Source organism: Myotis yumanensis, unplaced genomic scaffold (assembly GCF_028538775.1).
Source record: "Myotis yumanensis isolate MYYU_CA2020_CCGP unplaced genomic scaffold, mMyoYum1.0.hap1 SCAF_11, whole genome shotgun sequence".
Taxonomy (NCBI): domain Eukaryota; kingdom Metazoa; phylum Chordata; class Mammalia; order Chiroptera; family Vespertilionidae; genus Myotis; species Myotis yumanensis.
Genome location: NW_027223762.1, coordinates 21,237,109 through 21,252,283, shown reverse-complemented (window position 1 = coordinate 21,252,283; position 15,175 = coordinate 21,237,109). Strand labels below are relative to the sequence as shown.

At 36.7% G+C, this 15,175-nt stretch overlaps 1 protein-coding gene across 2 annotated transcripts in view; it reads right to left on the bottom strand.

Moving 5' to 3' along the window:
* Nucleotides 1-15,175, bottom strand: part of EML4 (EMAP like 4) — a 163,158-nt gene that overhangs the window by 91,789 nt on the left and 56,194 nt on the right. For both annotated transcript variants that reach the window (XM_070429100.1, XM_070429099.1), the window contains exon 2: nucleotides 5,557-5,739. In XM_070429100.1, coding sequence (XP_070285201.1) covers nucleotides 5,557-5,739 — 183 coding nt within the window. The remainder of the gene's footprint in view (nucleotides 1-5,556; nucleotides 5,740-15,175) is intronic.

The window sequence follows — 15,175 nt, the reverse complement described above, 5'->3', positions numbered from 1 at the left end:
ACATGCGGCTATTTGGCCCCTTGAGTGTGGCTCTTCCACAAAATACTGACTTCTGTGCATGGGCCATGAAGTTTCAATCGCACTGTACGTGCGCACCCGCATGTGGTATTTTGTGGAAGAGCCACACTCAAGGGGCCAACGAGCCACATGTGGCTCTCGAGCCGCAGTTTGCCGACCACTGCCTTAGCCTGACAGTTTGTAAATACTAATGAACCTCAGTGTACTCTAAGACTCATACAGTAAAGTTATCACTAAGAACTACTGCATACTCAAAATCTAAAATCCTTGCTACCCTCATCCACAATATCCTCTTATTCTTGCATCTATCCCAATCCCTCCCTTCAAAGCAATAATTTTTTAAATCACAACTTCCTATTTCAATAACTTTTTTCTTCCCACATTCAACTTAACAAGTATGTATTGAGTCATTACTAGGCCAGCTATATTAGTAGGAAACTGTCCCTACCTTCAAATAGTTTATAATCTAGCAGGAACACCAAATATAATATACAAAAAGAGACATACAAAAAATTTTTTAAATGATTCCAATAAAAGACAAAAAATGGAAATAGTTTGAGGCCATAAAGGATGGGAACATTTTTTGATTAGGAGAATGATAAATATGGTCCCTGGAGAAAGAACTCTAGTTAATAATCAAAATCTTTCATTTATCTCAGATTCTCTATCATATGCTCCACAGCTCCAACAGCAGACCGCTTCCACTCTCTTCATATTTTCAAATTCCCTGCCACCTTTTGTTTCAATCTCTTCATTCTTTGAGGAGATTGAGGACTATTTATAATGCATCAAAGTTTATCTTTCCACTTAGAATTTTATCTGTGTACTTCTCTTTTATCTCCCAGGAAGGTGTATTTTAGTTCTGTTAACTCCTGGCCAGTAATTTTTTTAAAGTATATTTTGAGTAGAAATGACCAAAGAAGGATTTGACTCACAGAGAAATGGAATTCTTTAAATGGTAATTACTGCCTGGTCTGGTGTAATAGCCACCCAATGGCTTCTGCATACAAAGAGCAGCTTCGAAGTCTTTGATCTGTTATCAAAATAATAAGACACTCTCCCATCCTCTACCACAATTATGAGTCATTTTAGCCTAAGGGCCCCATCAAGGAAATTCACACCTTCCAACCTGATTAATATATTTACTTATTAACAACATTTACAGAAAACCCATGGCAATCCCTATCTTCTCCCAGATGTTATTTGGAATAAGAGCCAAATGATACAGATCTGTGCTGGTACACACCATCCCAGATTCTACATAATTATGAATGTTTCTTTTGGAGAACTGACATCCTCTATGGTCCAATTATGCCTCTGGGTTCTTTCATTTTTCAAGAAGCAGTTACAATGCTTGATACTTTTGGTTTACCAACAGTTTCCCTCAGATAAATTTTTACTCCTTTGCTTTTACACCATTGTGTACTAACAGCTTGTCTTTACCTAATGCCACTGGGCTGTGTTCTCAAATTACATTCATTTGGTCACCCCAAAAGGTCTTAATAAGTTTCCCAGGCACCAGCTGTGACATAATTTGTCTTCCTATCAGTTAAAACTTCCAAAGTGTTCCCTGGGCTACAAAGTACAGGTAACATTTTTTTCTTTTGGCAGAGACTCAGTTGCAACTGGTGCATATATTATGAGCATATGCCGTCAAAAGGAAAGAATTCTCCAACAGAATAGAGGTATATGAGAAATTTAAATGGCTGGCACCTTAAAAACTACTGGGAAAACTTTCTATCTCAGTTAAGTTTCTGGCATAACATACTAAAAAAAAAAATGAAGCTTAGCTTTTAATAAGCCCTCCTTATCTGTGGTTTTGATTTCTAAGATTTCAGTCACACATGGTTAACCATGATCCAAAAATAACAGAAAATTTCAGAAATAAAGAACTTTCAATTTGCACGCTGTTCTGAGTACCTCACTTCATCTCATCACATAGGCATTGTATCATCTCATATCTTCACAAGAGTGAGTACAGTACAATAAGATATTCTGGGAGAAAGAAAAAGCCCACAGTCACATGAACTTTATTACAATATATTGTTATAACTGTTTATTATTAGTTATTGTTGTTAATCCCTTACTGTGCCTAATGTATAAATTACACTTTATCATATGTATATGTGTATGTATGCACAGGGGAAAAAACAATATATACACAGGGTTTTTGGTTCTATCTTCAGTTTTAGGACAATGAGAAAAAGTTTAGAAAGGATGACTTACAAAAAGTATGTTCCTAAGAAATAGAAACTACAGATATTTACTTGAATTTATATTTTGTGACACTTAAACAGGTAAGTGCTAAGTAACTGATGTGTTATACAAAATATTATCCATCTACCAAATTTTAAAAGCAGCCTTTAATTTTTCTTATATTCCTTTACTGAAAGACCTCAATAAGTAAAAAACAAGAGAAAACATTTAAAATTTTTCAACAGATTACAATGTACTGCTGTTCTAACATAATAAAAAAATCAATTTTTTTAGACTCATAAACTATTTAAAACAAGCTTTTAAAAATACTGTGGGATGTGAGGATGATCTGGCTGCGACATCTGCCACCCCATTGATCGCCAGGGTTGATTCGGCTGATCTGGCTGGCTAGGAGGGTGTCCCCCTCCTCCCTCACCGATCCATGTGCGTCCCTCCCGAAGCTGCGCACTCGAAGAGGACAACCTTCCCCCCAAAGGAGAAGACAGGTCTTCGGTCAAGGGTATACGAGTAGCTGCGCTCCCCTGCTAGAACCTCCAAAAAATACTGTGGCCCTGCTGGTGTTTCTCAGTGGTTAAGAGTGTTGGCCCTCCCACCACGGGGTCGTGGGTTCAATTCCCGGTCAAGGGAGTGTACCTGAGTTGCAGGTTTGATCCCCAGCCCTAGTCAGGGCATGTGTGAGAGGCAACCAATTGATGTGTCTCTCTCACATCAATGTCTGTCTGTCTGTCTCTCCCCCTACTCCCGCCCCATTCTCTCTAAAACTCAATGGAAAAATATCCTCGGGTGAGGATTAACAACAAAAAACATATATGTATAGTGGACACTAACCTAGCATTATCTTGGCAATATTCAAGTTTGACTCTAAAAAAATATAAAAATCAGCCCTAACCGGTTTGGCTCAGTGGATAGAGCGTCGGCCTGCGGACTGAAGGGTCCCAGGTTCGATTCCGGTCAAGGGCATGTACCTTGGTTGTGGGCACATCCCTAGTAGGGGTGTTCAGGAGGCAGCTGATCAATGTTTCTCTCTCATGGATGTTTCTAACTCTCTATCCCTCTCCCTTCCTCTCAGTAAAAAAATCAATTAAATAGATTTAAAAAAAAAAAAGTAAAAATCACAATATAACATTATTAACTAAAGTGGTTTCTACCAAGTTGTTTACCGAACTCTCAAGTCCCTTGTCATTTATCTTACTAACTGCTAATAGAAAAGATGAATTCTGCTATTTCTAAGTCTCCACTCCTAGCCCCAGCATGTGCAAGGGTGGGAGGGATAAGAATGAGAACCACAAAACCAGGCAGAATGCCCCTCCCCCAAAGTTTCCCACCTCCATGCTCTCAAGGTCATTCAGCATTTTTATGGAGAGAAATGCTGAATGACCTTGAGAGCATGGAGGTGGGAAGTTAATGTTTGTAACCATTTAAACCATTTTTTAATATATTTTTTATTAATTTCAGAGAGGAAGGGAGAGGGGGAGAGAGAGAGAGAGAGAGAGATAGAAACATCAATGATGAGAGGGAATCATTGATTGGCTGCCTCCTGCACCAATGTGCCCTTGACGGGAATCAAACCCGGGACCCTTCAGTCTGCAGGCAAACGCTCTATTCACTGAGCCAAACCAGCTAGGGCACCATTCCAAATATTAACTCCTCTTTTTTCACCATCCAGGAGCTGTCTTACTTTCTTAAAGGACATCACTGTCTCCTGAGGAGAAAGTGATAAGGAAGAGAAGTTCCAGCCCTGACAACTGTGGTATATAGCAAAGTTCACTTGCTATCTCATGGAAAGAGATAGATCTTTTTTCTGTCTAAGACTAGTTTTTTACCTGCTCTAAGATCCTTTTTTAAACTAACAGGAAACTTGCCTCATCAATTACCATCACCGCTCACCACCAATATCACCTTCTCTGGTGCACTTTTATCCTCAACATATCTTTGTGCTCAAGTCGAAACATCTTAAAAAATAAAAATTAAAATTGGCCTTTAATTTAGCATCTTCTTCTAGGTACTACCTTCCCCTCTCAGGCAAATTTTTTGAAAGAGTGGCTATAGTTACTGCTCTCAATTCCTGCTCAGAATTTTCCTGAGCCTCGTTCTCATTTTACCTCCCCTTTCTATGGCTTCAACTATCATCCATAAGATGAACATTTTCCAAAATCTTATTCTAGCCAAGACTAATATGAGCACTAGACTCCAGCCATCTATAATATCATCTATATACTATATGTACCTCAAAGTCAACATCCAGAAACTGAATTCATAATCTTTCTAACAAATTTTCTCGTCATATCCTGGTTAACTATCTTTTATCTAGCCTAGATTCTATAAGTTATGTAAGCCTCCTCCGTAGGTTAATCAATTACACTGACATATTACAGTAGAGAATAAGCCAATGACTACCCTCACTTTTCTGGTTGCCAAAATGGGAATGATCATGCCTATGTTCACTTACACTACTAAGAAATCAGTAAGATCTATGAAAGTGAATGTTCAATTGTTTGATTAATGTGAATTATAAATTCTTTCTGAGTGATTGGAGAAAGGGAAAGGCCACACTTCATTTGCTCCAAACTCTCTCAACATGTGAAAACTCCCCATGACTGGAATTTAAAATTCCCATTGTATTGTGGAGATTCTGCTGACTAATGACCACAGAAGGCTCAGAATGAAGCTATCCTATCTAATAATAGACAAACATGGTAATTGACCGTACCTTCGCTACACCTCCCATTGGCCAATCAGCAAGATATGCAAATTAACCGCCAAGAAAGATGGCGGTTAATTTGCATACATAAGCAAAAAGCAGTGGAGCAAAGACTGAAGGTGGCTCCAGCTGGAGCGAAGGCCTGGGTCCCAGGTGCGGGAGGAAAACCGGTGCCGGCAGCCAGGGGAAGGGAAGGCCTATTGCACGAATATTTTCGTGCAACAGGCCTCTAGTTTAAACTATAATAATTTAAATCATTTCTGTAATGCTAAGGGCAATGATTCAAAAGTACACATGAGTGACTACCTGCCCTCAGTGAATTTGTTATTTACTTGGAAAATACTAAATGCACACAAATATTATGACATAAAAGCCTGTAAATACAATTAGTGTTATTATAGAACAATTCCCAATTTAAAAATAAAAAAAAATTTCAGAATTTCTTGGGAATAAAGAAAAAGGAAATAGAAAAGAAACTGTAATCACAAGTAACCCAAAAGAGAAACTATAGTTTTATATCGCCAATTTTAATATCACTGATAAAATACACAAGTTTTATATATTACTGCAAAGAAAGTGTTGCAAAAAGCAAGACACTTTCTGCTATACAACACAATTACCTTTACTTGGGACTGATTTCTTGACTGAGGCTACATGATCTTCAGAGCTTGCAAGACGCCTCAAAACATCAGCCAAAGCTGCCTTTAGCACAGTGATTTCATCTTCTTGTTGTTGAACTCGTAATTCAAGAGCTGAGAGGCGATCCTGAACATCAGAAGTACTTGCAGCAGATATACTATCATCTATAAAATAAGGGAAATATGGAATATTTTTAAGTAAACTGCTTAAGAATCTAATGACAAGAACTATATAAGTCTTTTAAAAGATAAGAAAAATTAAAGGAAAAAAACTTATTTTTATACAGATTAACTTATACAAAAATTTTTATAGCTATTTGAACTAATTTAAAATAGTTAATATGTCAAACATAATTAAAATTAGGAAAAAATTTCCCCACGGTCAAATTCCCTTAATATTATACCCCTTTTTAAACAAAATGTTCCCTAAATATATCACTTTGTAGACTTTTGGAAACTTGCAGTACAAATCACTTCAGTTTTGCTTTACATATCAGATTGAGAATGACTCACCTTCAGCATCAATGACCAGAAAGCATGCTTTAATATTATATTAAAAAACTCTACAAAACACTGCTATGTAATTAGTGAAAGACTCTCTGTTGTTCCTTCTTTCCACCTAATGCTTCAACTTTATGAAGAAAGGGTATGGTCTCCATAAGCACATAGCTGTATTTGCGTTAAGTATGTAAAAATAACAAAAAGACTATTTAAATAAAGTTTAGCTATAACATAGCAATTACAAAATATTTCCAAAGCTATGTAACTTTAGAGTTTATTTCTTTGAACCTTTCTTCATCTTTAAATAAGATTATTATGAGGAATGTATCCAGTACATGTTTGACATTCAACAAATGACAGCAAAATACAGAAGGTATAATTTAAGAGCTTTAGGCACACTGGTTACATAAAAGATATTTGTCAAACTCTGAGATGCTTGAGAAAAAGGACTAGTAAGAGCAATTCAGTCTCTCACTTTAGAAATTTTTATATTTGAGGTCCTTTTCATTCCCATAGTGATCTAATTTAGCTGACCCCGTAAAACTCTTTGTAAGTATATTATGGTCACTGTTTTTTGGGGGGCGTCTCCCCAGAATGCTTTCCCATTTTCCTTCTTCTGGTGGGAAGAGCAACGGATCTTCTCTTTTGTGGAACTACACCATTTTGTGAGGTCCTGTTAGGGCTGTCAATCTATGATGCCTCATTCTCCCCTTTACCATCCCATACTATTAATAGGTTGAACCATATGAAATGGCTGTTTAGTTGGTAAAAATATGATTGACTATTAGTAATTTCACGGGGTTCAATCTAATACTACTACAATACAGGGGTGGTTGTGAGATATGGGCTAGGCCAAATGGAATTCTCCCTAATTTCTCAGAAAGAAAGGTGTAGCCTATCCTTCTTAGTTTGCCAGGCCTAGGGCTGTAAGAGATAAAAAGAGTCTTGTCTACACCCAGCTCCTTTGAAGGTCCTCTAAAGGCCTGGACCTTCAATACTGAGAGTTGCTCCAATACTGTTCCTAACCAATTATGTAACCCAATAAATTCCCTTTTTGCAAGCCATCACTTGTAAGCCAAAGGTCTTAAGTCAGTAAATTATTCGAATATACTTTTCTAAATTGTTCTCAATTTACAAAAATTAGTTATATATTTAAATAAGAATAACCACTTATGCAATTTAATAAACAAATAATCTTAATTATTTTGGGAAGGTCGCAGGGCCTGGTAGAAAGATTATTAGGCTATAATGCCAAGGTTATAGCCCTGGGTTTTAGAATTGACATGGTAATTAGCCTTCACTTTTGGCAAGTCACTTAACTTTTATAAAATATGATTTTTTTTAAAAAAAATGACTAAGGTTTTCACTTTGTGAAACTTGGATAGTTACATGAAAGGTGGTTCAGCTTGTAAAACTCCTACCATTACCTGGTGGATACTGTGATAAGGGTAATTTTTCAAAGGGCAAAATAAGCATGAAGTTAACTATTAACAATGTCCTGCATTTATATTGTACCGTTCATATTTATTATCTCACCCCCCTCCTCATAGTATCTATATTTTGTATTTGAAACAATCTGAGTTAAATAGCTTGTCTCAGGTCACCAAACTAGTCTTGATATCTGAGACCCAAACACACACACCTCAACGCACAATTTAAGTGCCCTTTACTCTTTTTGACACAGCATTCTAATCACAGGACTACGTGTGTGTGTGTGTGTGTGTGTGTGTGTGTGTGTGTTTCCACAGAGCCAACGAAGGGGTTTAAACTATTAAGTGACTTAACCAGGTTTTTGTTTTGAAAAGATCATTTTGGCTGCCATGTGAGAATGGATTGAAACAGGATAAGCGTAAATCCTAGGAGACCAGGCAGGATGCCGCTATTGCAGTAACCCATATAAAAGAAGATGGGGACCTAGGCTATGGTTAAAGTGTCCATGTGCTTCAATTTGTCCAGGAAAATATGTCTGCTATTTCAATATAAATATTATCATAATGCTCCTTCTTTCACTCTCAAGTTTCCCAGTTTGGATATCAATTACAGGGTCACAATGGAGATGCAAAGCAGTATAATAGTTGATTTCTTCAGTTCTTATAGCTCTAAAATTCTATAACCCTTCCTGTCTAAAATCTCGGCTCTTCACCTTTTCAGGTGAAGCAAGAATCTCGTTGGGAATCCAATAAAAGCTGTGGTAGAATAGTACATGAGCTCTGGTGTTACATTGCTTGAGTAAATCTGTTTGCTACTTAGCAGCTCTGTGACTGGTTTCCTCATGTGTAATTTCTTCATGCTAATTAGTACTTATCTCAAGCTTGAGGTTAATTTGATGAAATAATGCACTGCACTGCCATATAATGAGGGTTCAATAGTTATTATTACGTACAGTGGTGGTCTTTACTATACTGTTTATTATTGCACAAAATTGAAAATGACATAAAGTCCATGAATGGGGTTTACAAGCTATGATATGTTGACACCAAACAACATTTAAAAACAATGTGGTAGGTGTATAAGCTAAAACTTTGAAAGAGCCACAAGACAAGTGGAATAAGCAATTGCAAAACAATATGCACTGAATAATTTATTAAAACACCCCCCAATACTTCTAAAAAATAAGTAAAGACTTCATATTTATATATGTATGTAATGTAGACACAGAAAAAAGTCTAGGTGATTGGGTTACTTCTGACTAGAAGAATGAGATTAGAAGGAGAGGGGATAAAGGGAAAGTTTTGCTTTTTAGTATAAGTACTTCCATATCATATGAATTTCACAATAAAAACATATCATATGCTGCTTAAACATATATTTAAGCTAAAATGCATTGCTTCTGAAGCTTGAGTTTTTTAAAAGCAAGTTTCCTCTAGACCAGGGGTGGGCAAACTTTTTGACTCAAGGGCCACAATGGGTTCTTAAACTGGACCGGAGGGCCGGAACAAAAGCATGGATGGAGTGTTTGTGTGAACTAATATAAATTCAAAGTAAACATCATTACATAAAAGGGTACGGTCTTTTTTTTTTTTTTTTTTTTTAGTTTTATTCATTTCAAACGGGCTGGAGTTTGCCCACGGCTGCTCTAGACAGTGTTTCAATTTTATAAAGGACTGTTAAGAGTGAAAGACAATTAACTTTGCACTCATAGATTACTAAAGCTAGAAAAAAGAGACTATCCCTAAAGACCAACAACCCATCCTGCCATCTATATATACAAAGAGCCAGGGGCCATCGCAACCGAACGGACGATCGAACGACTAAACAGCAGGCTGCGTGGGGCGACCAGGCCAGCAGTGGGGTTAGTGAGAGACAACCAAACGAATGAACAGCAGGCTGTGTGGGGTGACCAGGCTGGCAGGGGGGGCAATGAGGGGTGACCAAACGACTGACCAGCAGGCTGTGTGGGGCAACCAGGCTGGCAGGGGGGCAGTGAGGGGCGACCAGGCCGGCAGGGGGGGCAGTTGGGGGCGACCAGGCCGGCAGGGGGGGCCATGAGGTGCAACCAAGCTGGCGGGACGGGAGGGAGCAATTGGGGGCAACCAGGCCAGCAGTGGGGGAAGTTGGGGGCGACCAGGCTGTCAGAGGGGGGCAGCAGGGGGACTAGGCCAGCAGAGGGGAGCAGTGAGGGGCGACCAGGATGGCGGGGGGTTGGGGGCAGTTGGAGGTGACCAGGTCAGCAGAGGGGTGCAGATAAGGGCAACCAGGCCAGCAGAGAGGGGCAGTGAGGGGCAACCAGGACGGCGGGAGTGGGCAGTTGGGGGCAACCAGGTTGGCGGGGGGTAGAAGTTGGGGGCTACCAGGCCAGCAGGCAGAGGCAGTTAGGGGTGATCAGGCTGGCAGGGGGGCCAGTAGGGGCAATCACGCAGGCAGGCAGGTGAGCAGTTAGGAGCCAGTGGTCCCGGATTGTGAGAGGGATGTCTGACTGCCAGTTTAGGCCTAAACTGGCAGTCAGACATCCCCCGAGGGGTCCCAGATTGGAGACAGTATAGGCTGGGCTGAGAGGACCCACCCCCGACACACACACACACACACACACACACACACGCACACACACACAAATTTCGTGCACCAGGCCTCTAGTTTATAGATAAGTAAACTAAGACTCTGGAAAATGAGGCGAGTTACTCATGGTCACACAGCAAATTGTAATTAGAGTTCCCTCCTCAGACTATAGAATTCATCACTCTTGCCCTTTCGGTTTGAAAACTTTGTTTTTATTTTTTATCTTCCAATCTTTAAGGTACCACACTCTCATTCACAATACATTTTTTAGGAATACATCTATTCAGTAAAGAGAATATCTATTTTCTGGGGGCTTTTTACAATTCTTTTTCTTAATTCAAGTACATTTTCTTCTTCTTCTTTCTTAGTTCCTTCTAAAAATAGTTTCTAGCCTTGAGTGTTAAAATATAAACTACAAGTGAATTTTCAAGCATTCTTAAATTCATGTGAGTGTGTGGGGCAGGCGGGGGAGGGAGGGTGGTGGTGGTGGAGAAAGTAGGTCCATAAACCTTTATCCATCAGTCTATTCTATTTATTGGCATAACTAAATCTCTTATTAGAGGTGCAAGCAAATTTGTATATAACTAGTAAACTTTAATATTCAATATAGTTTTAAAACTACAATGACAGCTGTTTATTATACTTTCACTAAAGTGAATCATAGCTAATTTGTCTTCTGAATTGTCAAGAAATATGTGTTACCTTTGCAGCGATAAATATACTGTATTCTAAATATCCAAAAGTTGGCAATCCAGTATATTAGAATGAGATATTCCCATAACATTCTAGCAATTTTGAATGTCAATGATTTTCTGTAAATTGTTCTAAAATGAAGCATTTCCTTTCTTGTCTTCCTAACAAGGGCACAAACTAATAATGTAGTCATTTCTAGATGACTCAGTTTTCACTGAGAATATGAATTACTTTGTGCTACAAGCACTGTGATAAAATAATGCCCTAGAGGCTATCATATTTCTAATTAAATAACTGAAACCACTACATGTTCAAATTTCTAATCTTTCGTGATACCTTTCCTGCTTCCCTCTTTGCAGTTAGGGTTAACTATGCTGGTCTAGAGCAACAATCCTTTCCAGTCTCACTGCCTACATTATGGGAAACAGGCTAAGCTTTTTTAATTGTTTGCAAGAAGAGAAAATAACCTCTGAAATTACGACTTTTTCTATTTAAAAAATTATATTTTGCCCTGACTGGTTTGGCTCAGTGGATAGAGTGTCGGCCTGCGAACTGAAGGGTCCCAGGTTCGATTCCGGTCAAGGGCATGTACCGTGGTTGCGGGCACATCCCCAGTGGGGGGTGTGCAGGAGGCAGCTGATCCATGTTTCTCTCTCATCGATGTTTCTGACCCTCTGTCCCACTCACTCCCTTCCTCTCTGTAAAAAAAACAATAAAATGTTTTTTAAAAAAATTATATTTTGTATGTATATTACATACATACATCACATATATGACTCGCACAATCTAAATAGGGCAAAAAATGAACACAGCCTCAGGCCTAATATTTGTGTCATTAGAGTCCCAGAGGGAAAAGAGAGAAATATTCTAGCTGAAAAATAATATGTGAAGTAATATCTGAACTTTGCAAGTTAAATTAAAATTTACAAATTCATTAAAATTAAGTATATATTGAAGTCCCTAGCTCCACCCACATAAAAATCAAATCCAAGTATATTAAAGAACTAAAGAAAAAATTATAAAACTTTTAGAAAATAACAGAGAATATCTTTATATCCTACAAGTACAGAGGAGGTTCCTATAAATAAGATATAGAAGAATTTAGAGTGTATGCTCACTAAAAGACACAATAATAAAGAGAAAAATCAATTCATAAACTGGGAAAAGATAGTGGTAACACCTAAAACTGGTAAATGATTAGTATCCTGAATAAAAGAATCCCTAGACTACCTCATTGAAAAGCAAAAATAAATGGCCAATGAACATAAGAAATGAGGCTCAAGTACCTAATTAATAACCTCAGAAAGGAAAATTAGAACCATATGAAATATCATTTTTACTCAACAAACTGGTAAAAAATAAAAATTAAAGCCTGACAATATCAAGTGTTCCCAAGAATACAGAGTAACATGGAGTCACTCCCATACATTACTGGTAGAAAGTAAACTGTTTCAATGATTTTGGGGGGAGGGGGGGAAACCCACTCTTAGCATTATCCGGTAAAACTGAAAATACATCCTAAGACCCAGCAATTACCTTTCTAGGTGTATATATACCCTGATCCTACAGCAGGACAGGCAAACTTCTGTAATGGACAAGATAGTAAATATTTTAGGCTATGCAGACCATATAGTCTCTGTAGCAACTACTAAGATGCCTTTGTAAAACAAAACCAGCTACAGATAAATATGTAAATAATTGGGTGTGGCTATGTTCCAATAAAACTTTATTTACAAAACAGGTGGCCTGCCAGTTCCCCAACCTGGGCTCTGACACACACATACAATTCAAGAGAAATGCTCAAGAATGTTCACAACAGCATAATTCATAACAGAAACAAAGTGGAAGCAACCTTTTTGTCCACCAACTGTAAACTGCACAAATAAATTGATAGCAGCATTCAATGGAATATTACAGTGAAAAAAAAATAAACTATGTCTATGTGCAACCTCATGTATGAATCTTAGGAATATAATGATGAGTATAAAAAGCAAGTCAAATGGGCTTAATATAACGTTCAAAAATATAAAAGTAAATACCATTGTTTACAGAATAACACTACAAAGCAAGGGAATAATATACCCAAAATTTATGACAATAGTCATTTCTGATAGTATAGGACAGGGGACAGTATACGGAGGCATCCACAGACTATGAAACATCTATGCCATAAATATTAAAACATGTATATTACACTTTTATGGGGGAGAGAAGTTGAGTGATTTTTCTTTTTTGAAAAAGGTTGGGGACAAGGATTACTAGATTGCATATATGACTTGCTTACTTTATTTTTTGAAAAAATGAAATCATTTTTGCAAAGTAAATTCCAAAACAGATAAAAATGGAGTTGCGCTTCGAAAAAATCCTGAGGTTTTGTGTCATAAAAACAACTAAACTAGATGGATTTTATGATAGATTTGAGGCTTAATAGTATGATCCTAAAATAAGCTGTTACCGATTAACCTTTGGGGGAAAAAAGTCCATTTCAAAAAAGTACATGATACAAAATACCACCCAAAAAACAAGTATTAAAAATTTTTTTAAATGGTCTCTGATCTCCCCTTCATAAAGCACTTATGTTAAGACACTGGGCAGACCTTACTGTATAAAGAATGGTAATGGCAGAGGATCAGATTAGTGGAGCTAATATGGGTAGAGAACCATGAGAAAACAGTAACAATACCATGCCTTTATAGTTTAAATAAATAAATAAAAAGCACTAGCCCAAAGGACTATTAATAGGCAACTGATTAAATAAATGGTTGTACTATGATATACTATGTATGTCTTTAAAAGGATGGTGTATATTTATAATCATAAATAAGTCTGGTAGGAGTGACAACATACTCCGGAAAGAAAAAATTTGCAGGGTAAGATTTATAGTGTATTCTATATATGAGTAGAACTGTATATCCATGGCCATACACATATGTACAGATGTAAAGAGAAACTCAAGGTATATCTCTTGAAAGTGGGATTTCAGAGGATTTTTTCCTTCCTTATAGTTTTGTACTAAATAAAATTCTTTGTAAACAAAATTTAATTATTTTCTCAGTAAAAAACATAACAGAACTTAGTCTATGATGTGAACCTATTTAGTACTGACCCCAAAATTTCAATACAAGTTTGGTTAATTTGTAGATTTTGATGCATAGTGAATGAAAACATTTCTGCAAAAATATAAATATAAGCATGATGTTCAAAAGGCATATTCTCAGGCAAGTAAGAGACACAAAAATCAATATAATGCAGCCAAATGAAGACCCAGTCTCTAAATATTTCTTCAAAACACAAAAAACAAAATTACAACTGATTTATCACATTAGTAAATTATAACAAATTAAAATTAAATGATTTTGTTTTGTTCTAAAATGGAATTTGTCTTCAAATATTGTCATATAAAGACAGAAATAAATTAAGTACTATATCAAGAAGTCATGCACTATGTATTCTATAACAGCTAAAATTTATTTTTGAAAATAAACCATAATAAAATATATTAATAAACCACAGCAGCTAATATGAATATATATTTATAATTATGTAATAATTAATGTTTTCTAATCAAGTTTTTCTCTCAAAGAAGTTGTAATTAAATAAGGCATTTTAACTATTAAAGCTCACATATTTTATTTCTTTAGTAAACGACAATATTCATTACCTCCTGCTAACAATATGATTATATGAAAATAAGACTAATTCCTGGTTTCAATGAAATTAACATGAATTATGTTGTTGGCTTATTTTCTATTTTTAAAAACTAAGTTTGTATTTTCCTTGTAGGTTATTCTTACTAAAAACTTACCTACTCGCATAAATTAAAAGAGAAATTGTGTTAAGAAAATTTTAAAAACATTTTGCTACAGTATTCTGAGCACAATGGCTAGTCCCAGGAAAGGACTTCACTTCCTTCTGTCTCCAAAATTCATTCACAATTAAAATGGTCTTTTTTCAAAGTCTTACTTAATTTAACACAGAATTAAAAACAGATATTCAGATAACTGACTGCTTTTGATGAAGTTTTTTTTGGTTAGACTTTATAGAAGCAAACATTCAGCTTAACTACAGAATTTTCTATTTGTTATTATTTAAGAAATACTTGATTGTTTTCCATTAAAATCTGCTGTTTTAATCGCACTCCCCCCCACCCCAAGAATAATATAATGACCATCTTTTTGGGGGCGGCAGGGAAAGAACAAGTTGAGCAAAGTCCACTCTGCCCTCACAACAGAAATATATTTGTTTATACAGTGGTTATAGTCTGAAATACTTTATGCCATTATTGACACATATTTCTAAAGGAAGCAGGGATTTTAAAAAAAGGAAGGGATCTAGATTTATTTTAAACTCCTCAGACTTCTTTTGTCACAAGTAGTAAAGTTTGTGGGACAGGTCTGAATTCCCAGGAAAG